This window comes from Salmo salar, chromosome ssa09 (assembly GCF_905237065.1).
Source record: "Salmo salar chromosome ssa09, Ssal_v3.1, whole genome shotgun sequence".
In the NCBI taxonomy this organism is placed as follows: domain Eukaryota; kingdom Metazoa; phylum Chordata; class Actinopteri; order Salmoniformes; family Salmonidae; genus Salmo; species Salmo salar.
In genome coordinates, this window is record NC_059450.1 from 50608325 (window position 1) to 50630146 (window position 21822).

Sequence of the window (21822 nt, forward strand, 5' to 3'; positions counted from 1 at the left end):
AGACCATCCGCCACCTCATCAGGAGCATGCCCAGGCGTTGTAGGGAGGTCATACAGGCACGTGGAGGCCACACACACTACTGAGCCTCATTTTGACTTGTTTTAAGGACATTACATCAAAGTTGGATCAGCCTGTAGTGTGGTTTTCCACTTTAATTTTGAGTGTGACTCCAAATCCAGACCTCCATGGGTTGATAAATTGGATTTCCATTGATTATTTTTGTGTGATTATGTTGTCAGCACATTCAACTATGTAAAGAAAAAAGTATTTAATAAGATTATTTCTTTCATTCAGATCTAGGATGTGTTGTTTAAGTGTTCCCTTTATTTTTTTGAGCAGTATATTTATATCAAAAACCAGCTTTTTACATTAGCATGTGACGTTCAGAACTAGCATACCCCCCGCAAACATCCGGTGAATTTACTAAATTACTCACGATAAACGTTCACAAAAAGCATAACAATTATATTAAGAATTATAGATACAGAACTCCTCTATGCACTCGATATGTACGATTTTAAAATAGCTTTTCGGTGAAAGCACATTTTGCAATATTCTCAGTAGATAGCCCGGCATCACAGGGCTAGCTATTTAGACACCCAGCAAGTTTAGCACTCACCAAAGTCAGATTTACTATAAGAAAAATGTTATTACCTTTGGTGTTCTTCGTCAGAATGCACTCCCAGGACTTCTACTTCAATAACAAATGTTGGTTTGGTCCCAAATAATCCATTGTTATATCCAAACAGCGGCGTTTTGTTCGTGCGTTCAAGACACTATCCGAAAGGGTAAAGAAGGGTGACGAGCACGGCGCATTTCGTGACAAAAAAATTCTAAATATTCCATTACCGTACTTCGAAGCATGTCAACCGCTGTTTAAAATACATTTTTATGCCATTTTTCTCGTAAAAAAGCGATAATATTCCGACCGGGAATCTGCGTTTAGGTAAAAAGAGGAAAGAAAATAAAGCACGGGGTAGATTCGTGCACGCGCCTAAGCCCATTGTCCTCTGATCGGCCACTTGCCAAAAGCGTAAATGTGTTTCAGCCTGGGGCTGCCTCGATATCATTCAGCTTTTTCCCGGGCTCTGAGAGCCTATGGGAGCCGTAGGAAGTGTCATGTTACAGCAAAGATCCTCAGTCTTCAATAAAAAGAGCCAAGATGAACAACAACTTGTCAGACAGGCCACTTCCTGTATGGAATCTTCTCAGGTTTTTGCCTGCCATATGAGTTCTGTTATACTCACAGACACCATTCAAACAGTTTTAGAAACTTTAGGGTGTTTTCTATCCAAAACCAATAATTATATGCATATTCTAGTTACTGGGCAGGAGTAGTAACCAGATTAAATCGGGTACATTTTTTATCCGGCCATGTCAATACTGCCCCCTACCCCCAACAGGTTAGGGGACTCTTCTCCAGGTTCATCTCTCTGTAGGTGATGGCTTTGTTATGGAAGGTTTGGGAATTGCTTCCTTTTAGGGGGTTGTAGAATTTAACGTCTCTTTTATGGATTTTGATAATTACTGGGTATCGGCCTAATTCTGCTCTGCATGCATTATTTGGTGTTTTACGCTGTACACAGAGGATATTTTAGCATGCAGAGTCTCAATTTGATGTTTGTCCCATTTGTGAATTGTTGGTTGGTGAGCGGACCTCAGACCTCACAAACATAAAGGGCAATGGGTTCTACAGTCGTGGCCAAAAGTTTTGAGAATGACACAAATATTAATTTTCACAAAGTCTGCTGCCTCAGTTTGTATGATGTCAATTTGCATATACTCCAGAATGTTATGAAGAGTGATCAGATGAATTGCAATTAATTGCAAAGTCCCTCTTTGCCATGCAAATGAACTGAATCCCCAAAAAATATTTCCACTGAATTTCAGCCCTGCCACAAAAGGACCAGCTGACATCATGTCAGTGATTCTCTCATTAACACAGGTGTGAGTGTTAACGAGGACAAGGCTGGAGATCACTCTGTCATGCTGATTGAGTTTGAATAACAGACTGGAAGCTTCAAAAGGAGGGTGGTGCTTGGAATCATTGTTCTTCCTCTATGAACCATGGTTACCTGCAAGGAAACATTCACCGTCATCATTGCTTTGCACAAAAAGGGCTTCACAGGCAAGGATATTGCTGCCAGTAAGATTGCAGCTAAATCATCCATTTATCGGATCATCAAGAACTTCAAGGAGAGCGGTTCAATTGTTGTGAAGAAGGCTTCAGGGCGCCCAAGAAAGTCCAGAAAGCACCAGGACCGTCTCCTAAAGTTGATTCAGCTGCGGGATCGGGGCACCACCAGTACAGAGCTTGCTCAGGAATGGCAGCAGGCAGGTGTGAGTGCATCTGCACGCACAGTGAGACGAAGACTTTTGGAGGATGGCTGGTGTCAAGAAGGGCAGCAAAGAAGCCACTTCTCTCCAGGAAAAACATCAGAGACAGACTGATATTCTGCAAAAGGTACAGGGATTGGACTGCTGAGGATTGGGGTAAAGTCATTTTCTCTTATGAATCCCCTTTCCGATTGTTTGGGGCATCCGGAAAAAAGCTTGTCCGGAGAAGACAAGGTGAGCGCTACCATCAGTCCTGTGTCATGCCAACAGTAAAGCATCCTGAGACCATTCATGTGTGGGGTTGCTTCTCAGCCAAGGGAGTGGGCTCACTCACAGTTTTGCCTAAGAACACAGCCATGAATAAAGAATGGTACCAACACATCCCGACCAGCAACTTCTCCCAACCATCCAGGAACAGTTTGGTGATGAACAATGCCTTTTCCAGCATGATGGAACACCTTGCCATAAGGCAAAAGGGATAACTAAGTGGCTCGGGGAACAAAACATCGATATTTTGGGTTCATGTCCAGGGAACTCCCCAGACCTTAATCCCATTGAGAACTTGTGGTCAATCCTCAAGAGGCGGGTGGACAAACAAAAACCCACAAATTCTGACAAACTCCAAGCATTGTTTATGTAAGAATGAGCTGCCATCAGTCAGGATGGGGCCCAGAAGTTAATTGACAGCATGCCAGGGCGGATTGCAGAGGTCTTGAAAAAGAAGGGTCAACACTGCAAATATTGACTCTTTGCATCAACTTCATGTAATTGTCAGTAAAAGCCTTTGACACTTATGAAATGCTTGTAATTATACTTCAGTATTCCATAGTAACATCTGACAAAAATATCTAAAGACACTGAGGCAGCAGAGTTTGTGAAAATTAATATTTGTGTCATTCTCAAAACCTTTGGCCACGACTGTATATCTGATCCAAGTATTTTTAGCCAGATCCTAATTGTTATGTCAAATTGTATGCTCCTTTTGATGGCATAGAAGGCCCTTCTTGCCTTGTCTCTCAGATCGTTCACAGCTTTGTGGAAGTTACCTGTGGCGCTGGTGTTTAGGCCGAGGTATGTGTTGTTTTTTTGTGTGCTGGAGGGCAACGATGTCTAGATGGAATTTATATTTCTGGTCCTGGCATCTGGACCTTTTTGGAACACCATTATTTTTGTCTTACTGAGATTTACTGTCAGGCCCAGATCTGACAGAATCTGTGCAGAAGATCTAGGTGCTGCTGTAGGCCCTCCTTGGTTGGGGACAGAAGCACCAGATCATCAGCAAACAGTAAACATTTTACTTCAGATTCTAGTAGGGTGATGCCGGGTGCTGCAGACTGTTCTAGTGCCCTCGTAAATTCGTTAATATATATGTTGAAGAGGGTGGGGCTTAAGCTGCATCCCTGTCTTACCCCATGGCCCTGTGGAAAGAAATGTTTCTGTTTTTTGCCAATAGATTTAACTTCTCTAGGGCCAGTGGGACGAAATCGTCCCACCTACGTAACAGCCAGTGGAATCCTGTGGCGCGTTATTCAAATACCTTAGAAATGCTATTACTTCAATTTCTCAAACATATGACTATTTTACAGCATTTTAAAGACAAGACTCTCGTTAATCTAACCACACTGTCCGATTTCAAAAAGGCTTTACAACGAAAGCAAAACATTAGATTATGTCAGCAGAGTACCCAGCCAGAAATAATCAGACACCCATTTTTCAAGCTAGCATATAATGTCACAAAAACCCAGAAGACAGCTAAATGCAGCACTAACCGTTGATGATCTTCATCAGATGACACACCTAGGACATTATGTTATACAATACATGCATGTTTTGTTCAATCAAGTTCATATTTATATCAAATACCAGCTTTTTACATTAGCATGTGACGTTCAGAACTAGCATACCTCCCGCAAACTTCCGGTGAATTTACTAAAAATTTACTAAATTACTCACGATAAACGTTCACAAAAAGCATAACAATTATTTTAAGAATTATAGATACAGAACTCCTCTATGCACTCGATATGTCCGATTTTAAAATAGCTTTTCGGTGAAAGCACATTTTGCAATATTGTAAGTAGATAGCCCGGCATCACAGGGCTCGCTATTTAGACACCCAGCAAGTTTAGCACTCACCAAAGTCAGATTTACTATAAGAAAAATGTTATTACCTTTGGTGTTCTTCGTCAGAATGCGCTCCCAGGACTTCTACTTCAATAACAAATGTTGGTTTGGTCCCAAATAATCCATAGTTATATCCAAACAGCGGCGTTTTGTTCGTGTGTTCAAGACACTATCCGAAAGGGTAAAGAAGGGTGACGAGCACGACGCATTTCGTGACAAAAAAATTCTAAATATTCCATTACCGTACTTCGAAGCATGTCAACCGCTGTTTAAAATAAATTTTTATGCCATTTTTCTCGTAAAAAAAGCGATAATATTCCGACCGGGAATCTGCGTTTAGGTAAAAAGAGGAAAGAAAATAAAGCATGGGGTCGACTCGTGCACGCGCCTAAGCCCATTGTCCTCTGATCGGCCACTTGCCAAAAGCGCAAATGTGTTTCAGCCTGGGGCTGGAATTACATCGTTCAGCTTTTTCCCGCCTTCTGAGAGCCTATGGGAGCCGTAGGAAGTGTCACGTAACAGCAGAGATCCCCTGTTTTGGATAGAGATGATCAAGGTGGGCAAGAAATGGTCAGACAGGCCACTTCCTGTAAGGAACCTTCTCAGGTTTTTGCCTGCCATATGAGTTCTGTTATACTCACAGACACCATTCAAACAGTTTTAGAAACTTTAGGGTGTTTTCTATCGAAAGCCAATAATTATATGCATATTCTAGTTTCTGGGCAGTAGTAATAACCAGATTAAATCGGGTACGTTTTTTATCCAGCCGTGTAAATACTGCCCCCTACCCCCAACAGGTTAATAACACCACTTATCATCAATTTGTATAGCTGTTCTAGTGCCCTTGCCAATTCGTTGATGTATATTTTGAAGAGGTTGAGGCTTAAGCTGCATCTCTCTCCCTCTCCCTCTCCCCCCTCTCTCTCTCTCTCTCTCCTTCTCCCTCTCCCTCTCTCCCTCCCCACCAGGAGGAGGAGTCTCTGCGAGGTCAGGTGAAGGATCTGGAGGAGAAGTTAGAGACTCTGAGGATGAAGAGGACAGAGGACAAGGTACCGTTATTAGTATCATGTTTATTCATATACGGAATTATGATTATTATTATATTTATAATTATTTAGATATTGTTTTTTCCAATGGCATGCATTGAAACGTGTGGCTTTCTTTTGCAAAATAACTATGAATTAACAGATTTATTTTCTAATAATTGTCAACGTATAACATCACTTGTGTGTGGGACGTTCACTTTATTGCAAGGAACCATAACAGGTTTGGGGGGGGGATGGGGGATGGTTCACAGGGGTTTCTGGGTGGGGAGTGACCAATGGGTGGGTTTCTGGGTGGGGAACGACCAATGGGTGGGTTTCTGGGTGGGGAACGACCAATGGGTGGGTTTCTGGGTGGGGAGTGACCAATGGGTGGGTTTCTGGGTGGGGAGTGACCAATGGGTGGGTTTCTGGGTGGGGAACGACCAATGGGTGGGTTTCTGGGTGGGGAGTGACCAATGGGTGGGTTTCTGGGTGGGGAGTGACCAATGGGTGGGTTTCTGGGTGGGGAACGACCAATGGGAGGTTTCTGGGTGGGGAGTGACCAATGGGTGGGTTTCTGGGTGGGTAACGACCAATGGGTGGGTTTCTGGGTGGGGAACGACCAATGGGGGGGTTTCTGGGTGGGGAGTGACCAATGGGTGGGTTTCTGGGTGGGGAGTGACCAATGGGTGGGTTTCCCTGTGGCTCCTGCTTTTTATTCTACGTCCATGATCTTATTAACACTAAAGATAATATTTACATTAGTTATTAACACTGAAGATAATGACTACATTAGTTATTAACACTGAAGATAATGACTACATTAGTTATTAACACTAAAGATAATGTTTACATTAGTTATTACCACTAAAGAAAACAATTACATTCGTTTTCAACACTAAAGAAAACAATTACGTTAGTTATTAACACTAAAGATAATGACTACATTAGTTATTAACACTAAAGAAAACAATTACATTAGTTATTAACACTAAAGATAACAATTACATTAGTTATTAACACTAAAGAAAACAATTATATTTGTTATTAACACTAAAGAAAACAATTACATTATTTATCAACACTAAAGAAAACAATTACATTAGTTATTAACACTAAAGATGTATTTTTTTTCCCTTTTTTCCCCACCTTTATTTAACCAGGTAGGCCAGTTGAGAACAAGTTCTCATTTACAACTGCGACCAGGCCAAGATAAAGCAAAGCAGTTTGACACATACAACAACACAGAGTTACACATGGAATAATTAAACGTACAGTCAATAACACAATAGATAAGTCTATATACAGTGTGTGCAAATGAAGTAAGATTAGGGAGGTAAGGAAATAAATAGGCCATAGTGGCGAAGTAATTACAATTTAGCAAATAAACACTGGAGTGATAGATGTACAGAAGATGAATGTGCAAGTAGAGATACTGGGGTGCAAAGGAGCAAAAAAAATAAAGAAATAAATAACAATATGGGGATGAAGTAGTTGGATGGGCTATTTGCAGATGGGCTATGTACAGGTGCAATGATCTGTAAGCTGCTCTGATAGCTGATGCTTAAAGTTAGTGAGGGAGATATGAGTCTCCAGCTTCAGTGATTTTTGCAATTCGTTCCAGTCATTGGCAGCAGAGAACTGGAAGGAAAGGCAGCCAAAGGAGGTGTTGGATTTGGGGGTGACCAGTGAAATATACCTGCTGGAGCACGTGCTACGAGTGCTGCTATGGTGACCAGTGAGCTGAGATAAGACGGGGCTTTACCTAGCAAAGAAAAGTGGGTTTGGCGACGAGATAATGATGTCATTAGTTATTAACGCTAAAGATAATGGTGGCATCACCAACAAAAACAAAAAAAAATCCCTGATGCTTCAAATTGTGGTGTCAGCATTCTGTAAGGATAGAAGCTTGGAGACGAGAAGCAAGTACAGGGAGTGAACATTTAATTAAGAAACAGACACGAAACTCAGACATGAAACTCAGACTCTGAATAATACGGAGTGTTGCTGGCCTTTTACTCCACCCATTCCATTGGAGGCTGAATCACATCAAATGTGACTCGTTTCAGGAAACTAGGCATATGTCGCGGGTCACTATTTCACAGGAGAGACGTTTGAACGTAAACTTTTATTTTTTTATTCATTTTGTGGGGGCAGAAATGCCTTCTGGAACATGTGAACTTTTATGTGCCTTAATAACAACATTTTATGCCCTCTGTAAATGCGAATAAAATGGTTAAATTGCGAGCCTAGTTGGTTTAGCCACAGAAAAGGTCAGGAACCTTCCCGCTAGCCATGATTGGCTGAGATAATGGATGGGCTGGACATGCCGAGAGATGGGTTCAGATTGGTCTGCCATGTAACATGATCTCTGGAGGACCGAGTTTTGAAACCAGTGGAATTTAGCTAGCTATCTAGCTAGCTAATGGCATTAATATCAACTTTATCAATCAGATGGTTAACTAGCAAATATATTTTGTTTTCCCCTCACATCTAAAGCTGCCTGATGATATAGCTAGCGAATTGATAGTAAAGCTAGGATGAATGTCAGAGGCCAGTTAGCTAAAACAATAGCGGCTGGTCTGGAGTTCGTCTGAAATGGACCAATATATTTCACATGATAAGCAAACTACTGTCATGCCACAAAAAAAAATCTATGTACACAGATAAGAGACAATTACCTTCAAGTAGATCGTTTTGGTTTTACTTACCTCATCATCCCTTGCTCAATTGGCTAGCTAATTCCAGAGATTTCATTGATTGAAAACAATTGAGCCAATGGTTAAGCAGCTGTTGTTTTAGCAGAGAGAACTGATTGGTCAGGAGTTAAAAGGTCCTCTACAAGTTTACCAATCTCTTGGTAGCGTGACAATAGTGACAGAACTTAGAGCACGTGCAGAATCAAAATCTACAAGTGTATTTTTGATTCACAGCAGAATATTCATACTCGTAAATGGCTTGTAACAATTCTGAAAATAAATCATGCTTCCAAAACTTATTGAATATATTCAAATGTCAAGTTACAAGTTTGCAACTGTTGTTAAATCTTTCACACGTTATGATACAAGCTTGTGAAATTAAGTGACACATTAGCGAATTGTACTTGCAACCACGAATCTCAATTCTGTGTCCACAAAATAAAAATAAAAAACAAACACGAAGTTCTGTCATCATTATAATGCTATAGCTCTCCAGCATATACTCTCAGACTACAACCTCATTGATGCCTGGCGAGCACATAATCCTACAACAGAGTACACTTTCTTCTCAAACAGGCATAAATCAATCTCATTAATTCATCCTATTATCTACACCTCTATTTTCTTTTATCAAGAAAATAGAAATGAGACAAATTAGCTTGTCTGACCACCACTCTGACTACTGCCAACTACACATTTCAGAATATCCTAAAAGAACCACAAGATGGTGTTTCAATGTTTCATTCCTCCAAAATACTACATTCTGTGATCAATCTGAAATGTAACCCAAATGAATTCATAATGATCAATAAAAATTCAGTCGATGACCCCCCAGATTCTATGGGATGCCACCAAAAGTTTTATTGAAAATAATGCAACTGAATTTACCATCTGAGTTGAATACGCTCAGATCAATTAAATCCAACCTCAGTAGATGGAATAATATCCCAGTTGCTTTATTAATAACCAGCAGAATATCTATTGTAAAAATGAATAAATTGCCATGGCTGAATTTCTGTAGTTCAATGCTTCCCATGGATCCCCCTTCAGGCTATTGGGATAAAATCTATAGTGTGATTTCAAAATGTATATGGCAAGGTAAATTATCCTGGATAAAATTGACACAAAGGGGGAAAGACGTAAGAGGACTCTCCTTACCAAACTTTAAATTGTATTTCCAGCCACTAGCATTTCGCCCCATCCTAAATTTGTTTAGACATGATTCTTCCGCCCCCCTGGCTGTGAATAGAGAGAAATATGGTGTCTCCTATTGCCCTGGAAGAGGTGGTCTCCACTGATATAGTCCTTAAACAATGTAATATGGTGTCTCCTATTGCCCTGGAAGAGGTGGTCCCCACTGATATATCCCTTAAACAATGTAATATGGTGTCTCCTATTGCCCTGGAAGAGGTGGTCCCCACTGATATATCCCTTAAACAATGTAATATGGTGTCTCCTATTGCCCTCGAAGAGGTGGTCCCCACTGATATATCCCTTAACCTCTATGGGCTAGCCTACTCAACAGCCAGTTGAATCCTGTGGCGCGTTATTCAAATACCTTAGAAATGCTATTACTTCAATTTTTCAAAAATATAACTATTTTACACCATTTTAAAGATAAGACTCTCGTTAATCTAACCACACTGTCCGATTTCAAAAAGGCTTTACAACGAAAGCAAAACATTAGATTATGTCAGCAGAGTACCCAGCCAGAAATAATCAGACACCCATTTTTCAAGCTAGCATATAATGTCACATAAACCCAAACCACAGCTAAATGTAGCACTAACCTTTGGTGATCTTCATCAGATGACAACCCTAGGACATTATGTTATACAATACATGCATGTTTTGTTCAATCAAGTTCATATTTATATCAAAAACCAGCTTTTTACATTAGCATGTGACTAGCATGTGACTAGCATTCCCACCGAACACTGCCGGTGAATTGACTAAATTACTCACGATAAACGTTCACAAAAAACATAACAATTATTTTAAGAATTATAGATACAGAACTCCTCTATGCACTCGATATGTCCGATTTTAAAATAGCTTTTTGGTGAAAGCACATTTTGTAATATTCTCAGTAGATAGCCCGGCATCACAGGGCTAGCTATTTTAGACACCCAGCAAGTTTAGCACTCATCAAAGTCAGATTTACTATAAGAAAAATGTTATTACCTTTGTTGTCTTCGTCAGAATGCACTCCCAGGACTTCTACTTGAATAACAAATGTTGGTTTGGTCCAAAATAATCCATCGTTATATCCAAACAGCGGCGTTTTGTTCGTGTGTTCAAGACACTATCCTAAAGGGTAAATAAGGGTGGCGAGCATGGCGCAATTCGTGACAAAAAAATTCTAAATATTCCATTACCGTACTTCGAAGCATGTCAACCGCTGTTTAAAATCAATTTTTATGCCATTTTTCTCATAAAAAAGCGATAATATTTCGACCGGGAATCTGTGTTTAGGTAAACAGACAAAGGAAAAGAAAGCATTCGGTCGACGCGGGCACGCGCCTAAGCCTATAGTACTCTGAGTGGCCACTTGCCAAAAGCGATAAAGTGTTTCAGCCAGAGCCTGCCTCGATATCGTTCAGCTTTTTCCCGGGCTCTGAGACCCTATGGAAGCCGTAGGAAGTGTCACGTTATTGCACAGATCCTGAGTCTTCAATAAAAAGAGCCAAGATGAAACACTACTTCTCAGACAGGCCACTTCCTGCATGAAATCTTCTCAGGTTTTGGCCTGCCATATGAGTTCTGTTATACTCACAGACACCATTCAAACAGTTTTAGAAACTTTAGGGTGTTTTCTATCCAAAGCCAATAATTATATGCATATTCTAGTTACTGGGCAGGAGTAGTAACCAGATTAAATCGGGTACGTTTTTTATCCGGCTGTGTCAATACTGCCCCCTAGCCCTAACAGGTTAAACAATGTAATATGGTATCTCCTATTGCCCTGGAAGAGGTAGTCTTCTCTGATATATCCCTTAAACAATGTAATATGATATCTCCTATTACCCTGGAAGAGGTGGTCACTTAACCTCTCTAGGCTAGGCGGGACGAATTCGTCCCACCTACGTAACAGCCACTGCTATCCTGTGGCGCGATTTTCAAAACCTTAAAAATCCTATTACTTCAATTTCTCAAACATATGACTATTTTACAGCCATTTAAAGACAAGACTCTCGTTAATCTAACCACACTGTCCGATTTCAAAAAGGCTTTACAACGAAAGCAAAACATTAGATTATGTCAGCAGAGTACCAAGCCAGAAATAATCAGACACCCATTTTTCAAGCCAGCATATAATGTCACCAAAACCCAGAAGACAGCTAAATGCAGCACTCACCTTTGATGATCTTCATCAGATGACAACCCTAGGACATTATGTTATACAATACATGCATGTTTTGTTCAATCAAGTTCATATTTATATCAAAAACCAGCTTTTTACATTAGCATGTGACGTTCAGAACTAGCATACCCCCCCGCAAACTTCCGGGGAATTCGCTAACATTTTACTAAATTACTCACGATAAACGTTCACAAAAAGCATAACAATTATTTTAAGAATTATAGATACAGACCTCCTCTATGCACTCGATATGTCCGATTTTAAAATAGCTTTTTGGTGAAAGCACATTTTGCAATATTCTAAGTACATAGCCCAGGCATCACGGGCTCGCTATTTAGACACCCGGCAAGTTTAGCACTCACCATAATCATATTTACTATTATAAAAGTTTCATTACCTTTTGTTGTCTTTGTCAGAATACACACCCAGGACTGCTACTTCAATAACAAATGTTGGTTTGGTCCAAAATAATCCATCGTTATATCCGAATAGCGGCGTTTTGTTCGTGCGTTCCAGACACTATCCGAAATAGTAAAGAAGTGTCACGCGCATGGCGCAATTCGTGACAATAAAATTCTAAGTATTCCATTACCGTACTTCGAAGCATGTCAACCGCTGTTTAAAATCAATTTTTACGACATTTTTCTCGTAGAAAAGCGATAATATTCCGACAGGGAATCTCCTTTTCGGCAAACAGAGGAAAAAATCCCAAAGGCGGGGGCGGTCGGGGTCACGCGCATAAGCCAGTGTCCCTTGATCGGCCACTTGAGAAAGGCGATAATGTGTTTCAGCCTGGGGCTGGAATGACGACATTCTGTTTTTTCCCGGGCTCTGAGCGCCTATGGACGACGTGGGAAGTGTCACGTTAGAGCAGAGATCCTTAGTAAATGATAGAGATGGAAAAGAAGTTCAACAAATGGTCAGACAGGCCACTTCCTGTAAAGGAATCTCTCAGGTTTTGACCTGCCATTTGAGTTCTGTTATACTCACAGACACCATTCAAACAGTTTTAGAAAATTTAGGGTGTTTTCTATCCATATGTAATAAGTATATGCATATTCTAGTTACTGGGTAGGAGTGGTAACCAGATTAAATCGGGTATGTTTTTTATCCAGCCGTGTCAATACTGCCCCCTAGCCCTAACAGGTTAAACAATGTAATATGCTATCTCCTATTACCCTGGAAGAGGTGGTCCCTTAAACAATGTAATATGGTATCTCCTATTACCCTGGAAGAGGTAGTCTTCAAAGATATATCCCTTAAATCAATGTAAAATACACTTTGGTCCTATTATTGCTCACACAATTAGTATTTGGTGCAATATTTTTTAAATAATGTAACTGGGAATCAAAATGGCATGCCCATACTCCAATATTTCACAACGATGCCTTTTGCATTCTTACAATGGTCCAAATGTAGAATCTGTACCCTTACCAATATCATGGATAGTAATGGTTGAAGAATATTCCAAGATTTGAAAGATACATTCCCATTATACAACTCCTTTTGTCGATATTTGCAACGTAACTACCGGAACCATCCAATGATGAGATTTATAAGTAAATGATCTGGGCTCCAGAAAGGACTGATCTCTATAATATATAAACAACTTTTGGAAAGCTCATATTGGTAGTAGAGTAGTGGTCTGAGGTAACTGTCACGTCCTGACCAGTAAAAAGGGGTTGTTTGTTATTGTAGTTTGGTCAGGGCGTGGCAGGGGGTGTTTGTTTAGTGTGTTTCGGGGGGTTTTGTTTGATGTTCTATGTTTTCTATTTCTATGTGTTTATCTAGTTTTTCAATTTCTTTGTTGGGATTTTGGAACGACCTCCGATTAGAGGCAGCTGGTTGTCGTTGACTCTAATTGGAGGCCATATTTAACCTGTTAGGACTAGGGGGCAGTATTTACACCGCCGGATAAAAAACGTACCCGATTTAATCTGGTTACCACTCCTACCCAGTAACTAGAATATGCATATACTTATTACATATGGATAGAAAACACCCTAAAGTTTCTAAAACTGTTTGAATGGTGTCTGTGAGTATAACAGAACTCATTGGGCAGGCAAAAAACTGAGAAGGTTTCATGCAGGAAGTGGCCTGTCTGACAAGGTGTCGTTCTTCTTGTCTCTGTTTATTGAAGAGTGAGGATCTTAGCTGTCCCGTGACACTTCCTACGGCTGCCATAGGGTCTCAGAAGGCGGTAAAAAGCTGAATCGTGGCTTTGCAGGCTCTGGCTGAAAAAAAGTAGCGAGTTTGGGTAGTGGCTGGTTACAGTACTGTGAGACTCAGGCTCGTGCCCGCGTCGACCGAAAGCTTTGTTTACTTTCCTCTGTTTAGCTAAATGGACATTCCCGGTCGGAATATTATCGCTTTTTTACAAGAAAAATGGCATAAAAATGGATTTTAAACAGCGGTTGACATGCGTTGAAGTACGGTAATGGAATATTTAGATTATTTTTGTCACGAATTGCGCCATGCGCACGACCCTGATTTACCATTTCAGATAGTGTCTGGGACGCACGAACAAAACGCCGCTATTCGGATATAACAATGGATTATTTTGGACCAAACCAACATTTGTTATTGAAGTAGCAGTCCTGGGAGTGCATTCTGACGAAGACAACAAAAGGTAATCTAACTTTTATAACAGTAAACCTGATATTGGTGAGTGCTAAACTTGCCGGGTGTCTAAATAGCTAGCCCGTGATGCCTGGGCTATGTACTTAGAATATTGCAAAATGTGCTTTCACCAAAAAGCTATTTTAAAATCGGACATATCGAGTGCATAGAGGAGTTCTGTATCTATAATTCTTAAAATAATTGTTATGCTTTTTGTGAACATTTATCGTGAGTAATTTAGAAAATTGTTAGTGAATTCGCCGGAAGTTTGCTAGTTCTGAACGTCACATGCTAATGTAAAAAGCTGGTTTTTGATATAAATATGAACTTGATTGAACAAAACATGCATGTATTGTATAACATAATGTCCTAGGGTTGTCATCTGATGAAGATCATCAAAGGTTAGTGCTGCATTTAGCTGTCTTCTGGGTTTTTGTGACATTATATGCTAGCTTGAAAAATGAGTGTCTGATTATTTCTGGCTTGGTACTCTGCTGAATAATCTAATGTTTTGCTTTCGTTGTAAAGCCTTTTTGAAATCGGACAGTGTGGTTAGATTAACGAGAGTCTTGTCTTTAAATAGCTGTAAAATAGTCATATGTTTGAGAAATTTAAGTAATAGCATTTCAAAGGTTTTGAAAATCGCGCCACAGGATTCAACTGGCTGTTACGTAGGTGGGACGAATTCGTCCCGCCTAGCCCAGAGAGGTTAAGTGGGTTAGTTTTCTCTTGTGTTTGTGAGCTGTTGTTTCCTTGTATAGTCTGAGCACCTTACGGGACTGTTTTTGTCATTTGTTTTGTGTAAGTGTTTTTGTTGTTTTTCCTTCTAATAAAAGAAGATGATAAATATACCCGCTGCAGTTTGGTCCACTCCTTACGACGAACGTTACAGGACTGATCTCTATAATATATAAACAACTTTTGTAAAGCTCATATTCTGAGCTAGCCATTAAACAAGTATGGTCCACAGATCTAATTGAATCTGAACAACACTTTGAACTGGGACAGAATATGGAAAAATATGACCTTGGCATCCCGTAATCCAAACCATCAACCTATATATTTTAAGTTTGTCCACAGGCTGTATTTAACACCAAGGTAGCCTTTTAAGATGAAATTGGTCCCAACTCCCCAACTGTTCACTGTGTCCTATAAATCAGGTGGGATGGGGGATGGGGACTAAGGGGGAAAGGGTTTATCTTAGCATTTCTTTGATATATATATTGTTTTTAGCCTTGGTCAAGAAAAATGATATATTTCATCTACAGTGGCTGTCTATGTATCAATTGTGCTATACAAATAAAGTGTATTATTGTGATAGTGTTGATTTTGATGATGATGATTATTGTTATTATTGTTATTGTTATTATTTATCATAATATTATTGTTATTATTATTATTGTTATTATTGTTATTATTTATAAGAATATTATTGTTATTATTGTTATTATTTATAAGAATATTATTGTTATTGTTATTATTTATAATAATATTATTGTTATTATTGTTATTGTTATTGTTATTATTTATAATAATTATAATATTTATAATAATATTATTGTTATTGTTATTATTTATAATATATTTATAATATATTTCTAATTGTTATTATTTATAATAATATTATTGTTATTATTGTTACTATTTATAATAATAATATTATTATTGTTATTATTTATAATTACATTTTACATTTTTTTTAATAATATTATAATATAATATTATAATATTTAATATTAATATTAATTTAATATTAATATTAATTTAATATATTTAATATTAATATTAATATTTAATAATATTATTGTTATTATTGTTATTATTGTTATTATTTATAATAATATTATTGTTATTATTTTTATTATTTATAATATTATTATTGTTATTATTGTTATTATTTATAATAATATTATTGTTATTATTATTATGATGATGAAGGTCAAGCTGAAGGAGCTGGAGAAACATAAGATCCAGTTGGAGCAGCTCCAGGAATGGAAGAACAAGATGCAGGAGCAGCAGAACGACCTGACAAAACAACTCAAAGAGGCCAAGAAGGTAAAGAAAGCAACCATCACTTTACCTCACAGTGCTTCAATTCATCACTTTACTGCACAGTACTACTAATTAATCAGTTTACTTCACAGTACCTCTAATTAATCAGTTTACCTCACAGTACTTCTAATTTATCAGTTTACCTCAAAGTACATCTAATTCATCCGTTCACCTCACAGTACCTCTAATTAATCAGTTTACCTCACAGTACTTCTAATTCATCAGTTTACCTCAAAGTACTTCTAATTTATCAGTTTACCTCAAAGTACTTCTAATTTATCAGTTTACCTCAAAGTACTTCTAATTTATCAGTTTACCTCACAGTACTTCTAATTCATCAGTTTACCTCACAGTGTTACTGTCAGTTCACCTCACAGTACCTCTAATTAATCAGTTTACCTCACAGTACTTCTAATTCATCAGTTTACCTCACAGTGTTACTGTCAGTTCACCTCAAAGTACCTCTAATTAATCAGTTTACCTCACAGTACTTCTAATTCATCAGTTCACCTCACAGTACTTCTAATTCATCAGTTCACCTCAAAGTACTTCTAATTTATCAGTTTACCTCACAGTACTTCTAATTCATCAGTTTACCTCACAGTACTTCTAATTCATCATATCAGTAGTGCACTCTTAACTGACTCTATATCCTGCATATACTCCCTCTAGGAGGCGAAGGAGGCCCAGGAGGCGAAGGAGCACTACATGGAGGAGATGGCAGACACGGCTGACGCTATAGAGATGGCCACGCTGGACAAGGAGATGGCTGAGGAGCGGGCAGAGTCCCTGCAGCAGGAGGTGGAGTCACTGAAGGAGAAACTAGAAGAGCTCGCCATGGACCTGGAGATCCTCAAACACGAGATAGAGGAAAAAGGTAGGAGGAGACGCAGGCTAGCACGCGGTGCACGCACGCTCGCGCACGCTCGCGCACGCTCGCTCGTTCACAACCAACTTGTTGTTTCATCAGGTTCAGACGGTGCTGCTTCCAGTTACCATGTCAAACAGCTGGAGGAGCAGAACGGCAGGCTGAAGGAAGCTCTCGTCAGGTATGTGTGTGTGTGTGTGTGTGTGTGTGTGTGTGTGTGTGTGTGTGTGTGTGTGTGTGTGTGTGTGTGTGTGTGTGTGTGTGTGTGTGTGTGTGTGTGTGTGTGTGTGCGAGCTTGAGCGTGAATGTGACCGTGTGTGTGTATACTGAACAAAAATATAAAATGCAACATGTAAAGTGTTGGTCCCATGTTTCATGAGCTGAAATAAAAGATCCCAGAAATGTTCCATACACACAAAAAGCTTAATTCTCAAAAATGTTGTGCACAAATATGTTTACATCCCTGTTAGTGAACATTTCTCATTTGCCGAGATAATCCATCCACCTGACAAGTGTGGCATATCAAAAAGCTGATTAAACGGCATGATCATTACACAGGTGCACCTTGTGCTGGGGACAATAAAAGGCCACTATAAAATGTGTAGTTTTGTCACACAAAACCAATGCCACAGATGTCTCAAGTTTTAATGGAGCGTGCAATGTGTATGCTGACTGCAGGAAAGTCCACCAGAGCTGTTGCTAGAGAATTGAATGTTCATTTCTTTACCATAAGCCACCTCCAACGTCGTTTTAGAGAATTTGGCAGTACGTCCAACCGGCCTCACAACCGCAGACCACATGTAATCACGCCAGCGCAGGACTTCTACATCCTGCTTCTTCACTTGCGGGGTCATCTGAGACCAGCCACCTGGACAGCTGACGAAACTGAGGAGTATTTCTGTCTGTAATAAAGGCCTTTTTGTGGGGAAAAACTAATTCTGATTGGCTGGGCCTGGCTCCCCAGTGGGTGGGCCTGCCTCCCAAGTGGGTAGGGGCCTAATTAATATATTTTATTCGGCTGATTTCCTTATAGTAAAATCGTTGAAATTGTTACATTTTTACATTTATATTTTTGTTCAGTATATACAGTATGCAGGTGGTTAGAGCGTTGGGCCAGTAACCAAAAGGTTGCTAGATCAAATCCCCGAGCCAACAAGGTAAAAAATCTGTCGTTCTGCCTCTGAACAAGGTAGTTAACCTACTGTTCCCCGGTAGGCTGTCATTGAAAATAAGAATTTGTTCTTAACTGACTTGCCTAGTTAAATAAAGGTTCAGTAAATAAATCTAATAAATGTGTGTGTGTTTATGTATATATACTTTGTCTCTGTGTTAGGATGCGTGACCTGTCTGTGTCGGAGAAACAGGAACATGTGAAGCTCCAGAAGCAGACGGAGAGGAAGAGTATAGAGCTGGACACCCTGAGGACTCAGAGAGAGAAACTCCAGGAGGAGATGAAGCTGGCCGAGAGGACCATCGATGAACTCAAAGAACAGGTCAGCACACAGCACTGTCCTATGGTTATACAGTTAATCTATGTTTTTCAAGGGGAACGTCACCCTGGTGGAATCTGGGCTTGTTTTCCATCAGGTTTGAGGTATTTCTAGGACAGTGAGACACATAATTGCCCAGGTGGAAGGCAGGTCAGGGCTTCCCAAGCTGAATGATACACCCTATGACAGCTTCCTGTGTGTTTGTATTTATTATGGATGCCCATTAGTGTTTCTTCAAAGGTGTATTTTTTACCTGCTTTTTAAATCTGATTCTACTGCTGTATCAGTTACCTGATGTGGAATAGAGTTCCATGTAGTCATGGCTTTATGTAGTACTGTGCGTCTCCCATAGTCTGTTCTGGACTTGGGGACTGTGAAGAGACCTCTAGTGGCATGTCTTGTGGGGTATGTATGGGTGTCCGAGCTGTGTGCCAGTAGTTTAAACAGACAGCTCCGTGAATTCAACATGTCAATACCTCTCATAAATACAAGTAGTGATGAAGTCAATCTCTCTTCCACTTTGAGTCAGGAGAGATTGACATGCATATTATTAATGTTAGCTCTCTGTGTACATCCAAGGGCCAACCATGCTGCCCTGTTCTGAGCCAATTGCAATTTTCCTAAGTCCCTCTTTGTGGCACCTGACCACACGACTCAACAGTAGTCTAGGTGTGACAAAACTAGGGCCTGTAGGACCTGCCTTGCTGATAGTGCTGACAGACTTTGCCCCATCTTAGCTGCTGTTGTATCAATATGTTTTGACTATGACAGTTTACAATCCAGGGTTACTCCAAGCAGTTTAGTCATCTCAACTTGCTCAATTTCTACATTATTTATTACAATATTTAGTTGAGGTTTAGGATTTAGGGAATGGTTTGTCCCAAATACAATGCATTTAGTTTTTAAATATTTAGGACTAACTTATTCCTTGCCACCCATTCTGAAACTGACTGCAGCTCTTTGTTAACCTCTCTGGGGCAGGCGGGACGAATTCGTCCCACCTACGTAACAGCCAGTTGAATCCTGTGGCGCGATTTTCAAAACCTTTGAAATGCTATTACTTCAATTTCTCAAACATATGACTATTTTACAGCTATTTAAAGACAAGACTCTCGTTAATCTAACCACACTGTCCGATTTCAAAAAGGCTTTACAACGAAAGCAAAACATTAGATTTTGTCAGCAGAGTACCAAGCCAGAAATAATCAGACACCCATTTTTCAAGCTAGCATATAATGTCACAAAAACCCAGAAGACAGCTAAATGCAGCACTAACCTTTGATGATCTTCATCAGATGACAACCCTAGGACATTATGTTATACAATACATGCATGTTTTGTTCAAGCAAGTTCATATTTATATCAAAAACCAGCTTTTTACATTAGCATGTGACGTTCAGAACTAGCATACCCCCCGCAAACTTCCGGCGAATTCACTAACAATTTACTAAATTACTCACGATAAACGTTCACAAAAAGCATAACAATTATTTTAAGAATTATAGATACAGAACTCCTCTATGCACTCGATATGTCCGATTTTAAAATAGCTTTTTGGTGAAAGCACATTTTGCAATATTCTAAGTACATAGCCCAGCCATCACGGGCTAGCTAGTTAGACACCCGGCAAGTTTAGCACTCACCAATATCAGATTTACTATTATAAAAGTTTGATTACCTTTTGTTGTCTTCGTCAGAATGCACTCCCAGGACTGCTACTTCAATAACAAATGTTGGTTTGGTCCAAAATAATCCATCGTTATATCCGAATAGCGCCGTTTTGTTCGTGCGTCCCAGACACTATCCGAAATGGTAAATCAGGGTCGCGCGCATGGCGCAATTCGTGACAAAAAAAATCTAAATATTCCATTACCGTACATCGAAGCATGTCAACCGCTGTTTAAAATCAATTTTTATGCCATTTTTCTCGTAAAAAAGCGATAATATTCCAACCGGGAATGTCCATTTAGCTAAACAGAGGAAAGAAAACAAAGCTTTCAGTCGACGGGGGCACGAGCCTGAGTCTCACAGTACTGTAACCAGCCACTACCCAAACGCGCTACTTTGTTTCAGCCAGAGCCTGCAAAGCCACGATTCAGCGTTTTGCCGCCTTCTGAGAACCTATGGCAGCCGTAGGAAGTGTCACGGGACAGCTAAGATCCTCACTCTTCAATAAACAGAGACAAGAAGAACGACACCTTGTCAGACAGGCCACTTCCTGCATGAAATCTTCTCAGGTTTTTGCCTGCCATATGAGTTCTGTTATACTCACAGACACCATTCAAACAGTTTTAGAAACTTTAGGGTGTTTTCTATCCAAAGCCAATAATTATATGCATATTCTAGTTACTGGGCAGGAGTAGTAACCAGATTAAATCGGGTACGTTTTTTATCCAGCCGTGTCAATACTGCCCCCTAGCCCTAACAGGTTAAGTGTTGCAGTCATTTCAGTCGTTGTAGCAGCTGACGTGTATAGTGTTGAGTCATCTGCGTACATAGACACACTGGCTTTACTCAAAGCCAGTGGCATGTCGTTAATAAATATTGAAAAAAGTAAGGGGCCTAGACAGCTGCCCTGGGGAATTCCTGATTCTACCTGGATCATGTTGGAGAGGCTTCCATTAAAGAACACTCTCTGTGTTCTGTTAGACAGGTAACTCTTTATCCACAATATAGCAGGGGGTGTAAAGCCATAACACATACACTATCGTTCAAAAGTTTGGGGTCACTTAAAAATGTCCTTGTTTTTGAAAGAAAAGCACAATTTTTGTCCATTAAAATAACATCAAATTGATCAGAAATACAGTGTAGACATTGTTAACCCCTGTGCGGCCTGGACGGACATCCAGCGAAAAACCATATCGCCATTAGCATAACAAAATGTAATAATTGAAAAAAAAAAAAAAACATTTATATCGTTTTGTAGATACACCTCTCCTGAATCGAACCACGTTGTCCGATTTCAAAAAGGCTTTACAGCAAAAGCAAAACATTAGATTATGTTAGAGGAGTATATCGTAAAAGTAGCCACATAGCCATTTTCCGACCAACCACATGCATTACAAATAACCAAAAAACAGCTAAATGCAGCACTAACCTTTGACAATCTTCATCAGATGACACACCTAGGACATCATGTTACACAATACATGCATTCTTTTGTTCGATAAAGTTCATATTTATATATAAAAACAGCATTTTACATCGGTGCGTAACGTTGACTAACTATTTTCCCTCAAATGCA

General features: G+C 39.6%; 1 protein-coding gene across 7 annotated transcripts in view; it reads left to right on the top strand.

The window, feature by feature from the left end:
- The window catches only part of LOC106611399 (dynactin subunit 1), a 338889-nt gene that overhangs the window by 226687 nt on the left and 90380 nt on the right, over positions 1-21822 (top strand). For all 7 annotated transcript variants that reach the window (XM_045723788.1, XM_045723789.1, XM_045723790.1 and 4 more), the window contains 5 exons: positions 5430-5510; positions 16107-16223; positions 16893-17097; positions 17191-17269; positions 18422-18581. In XM_045723788.1, coding sequence (XP_045579744.1) covers positions 5430-5510; positions 16107-16223; positions 16893-17097; positions 17191-17269; positions 18422-18581 — 642 coding nt within the window. The remainder of the gene's footprint in view (positions 1-5429; positions 5511-16106; positions 16224-16892; positions 17098-17190; positions 17270-18421; positions 18582-21822) is intronic.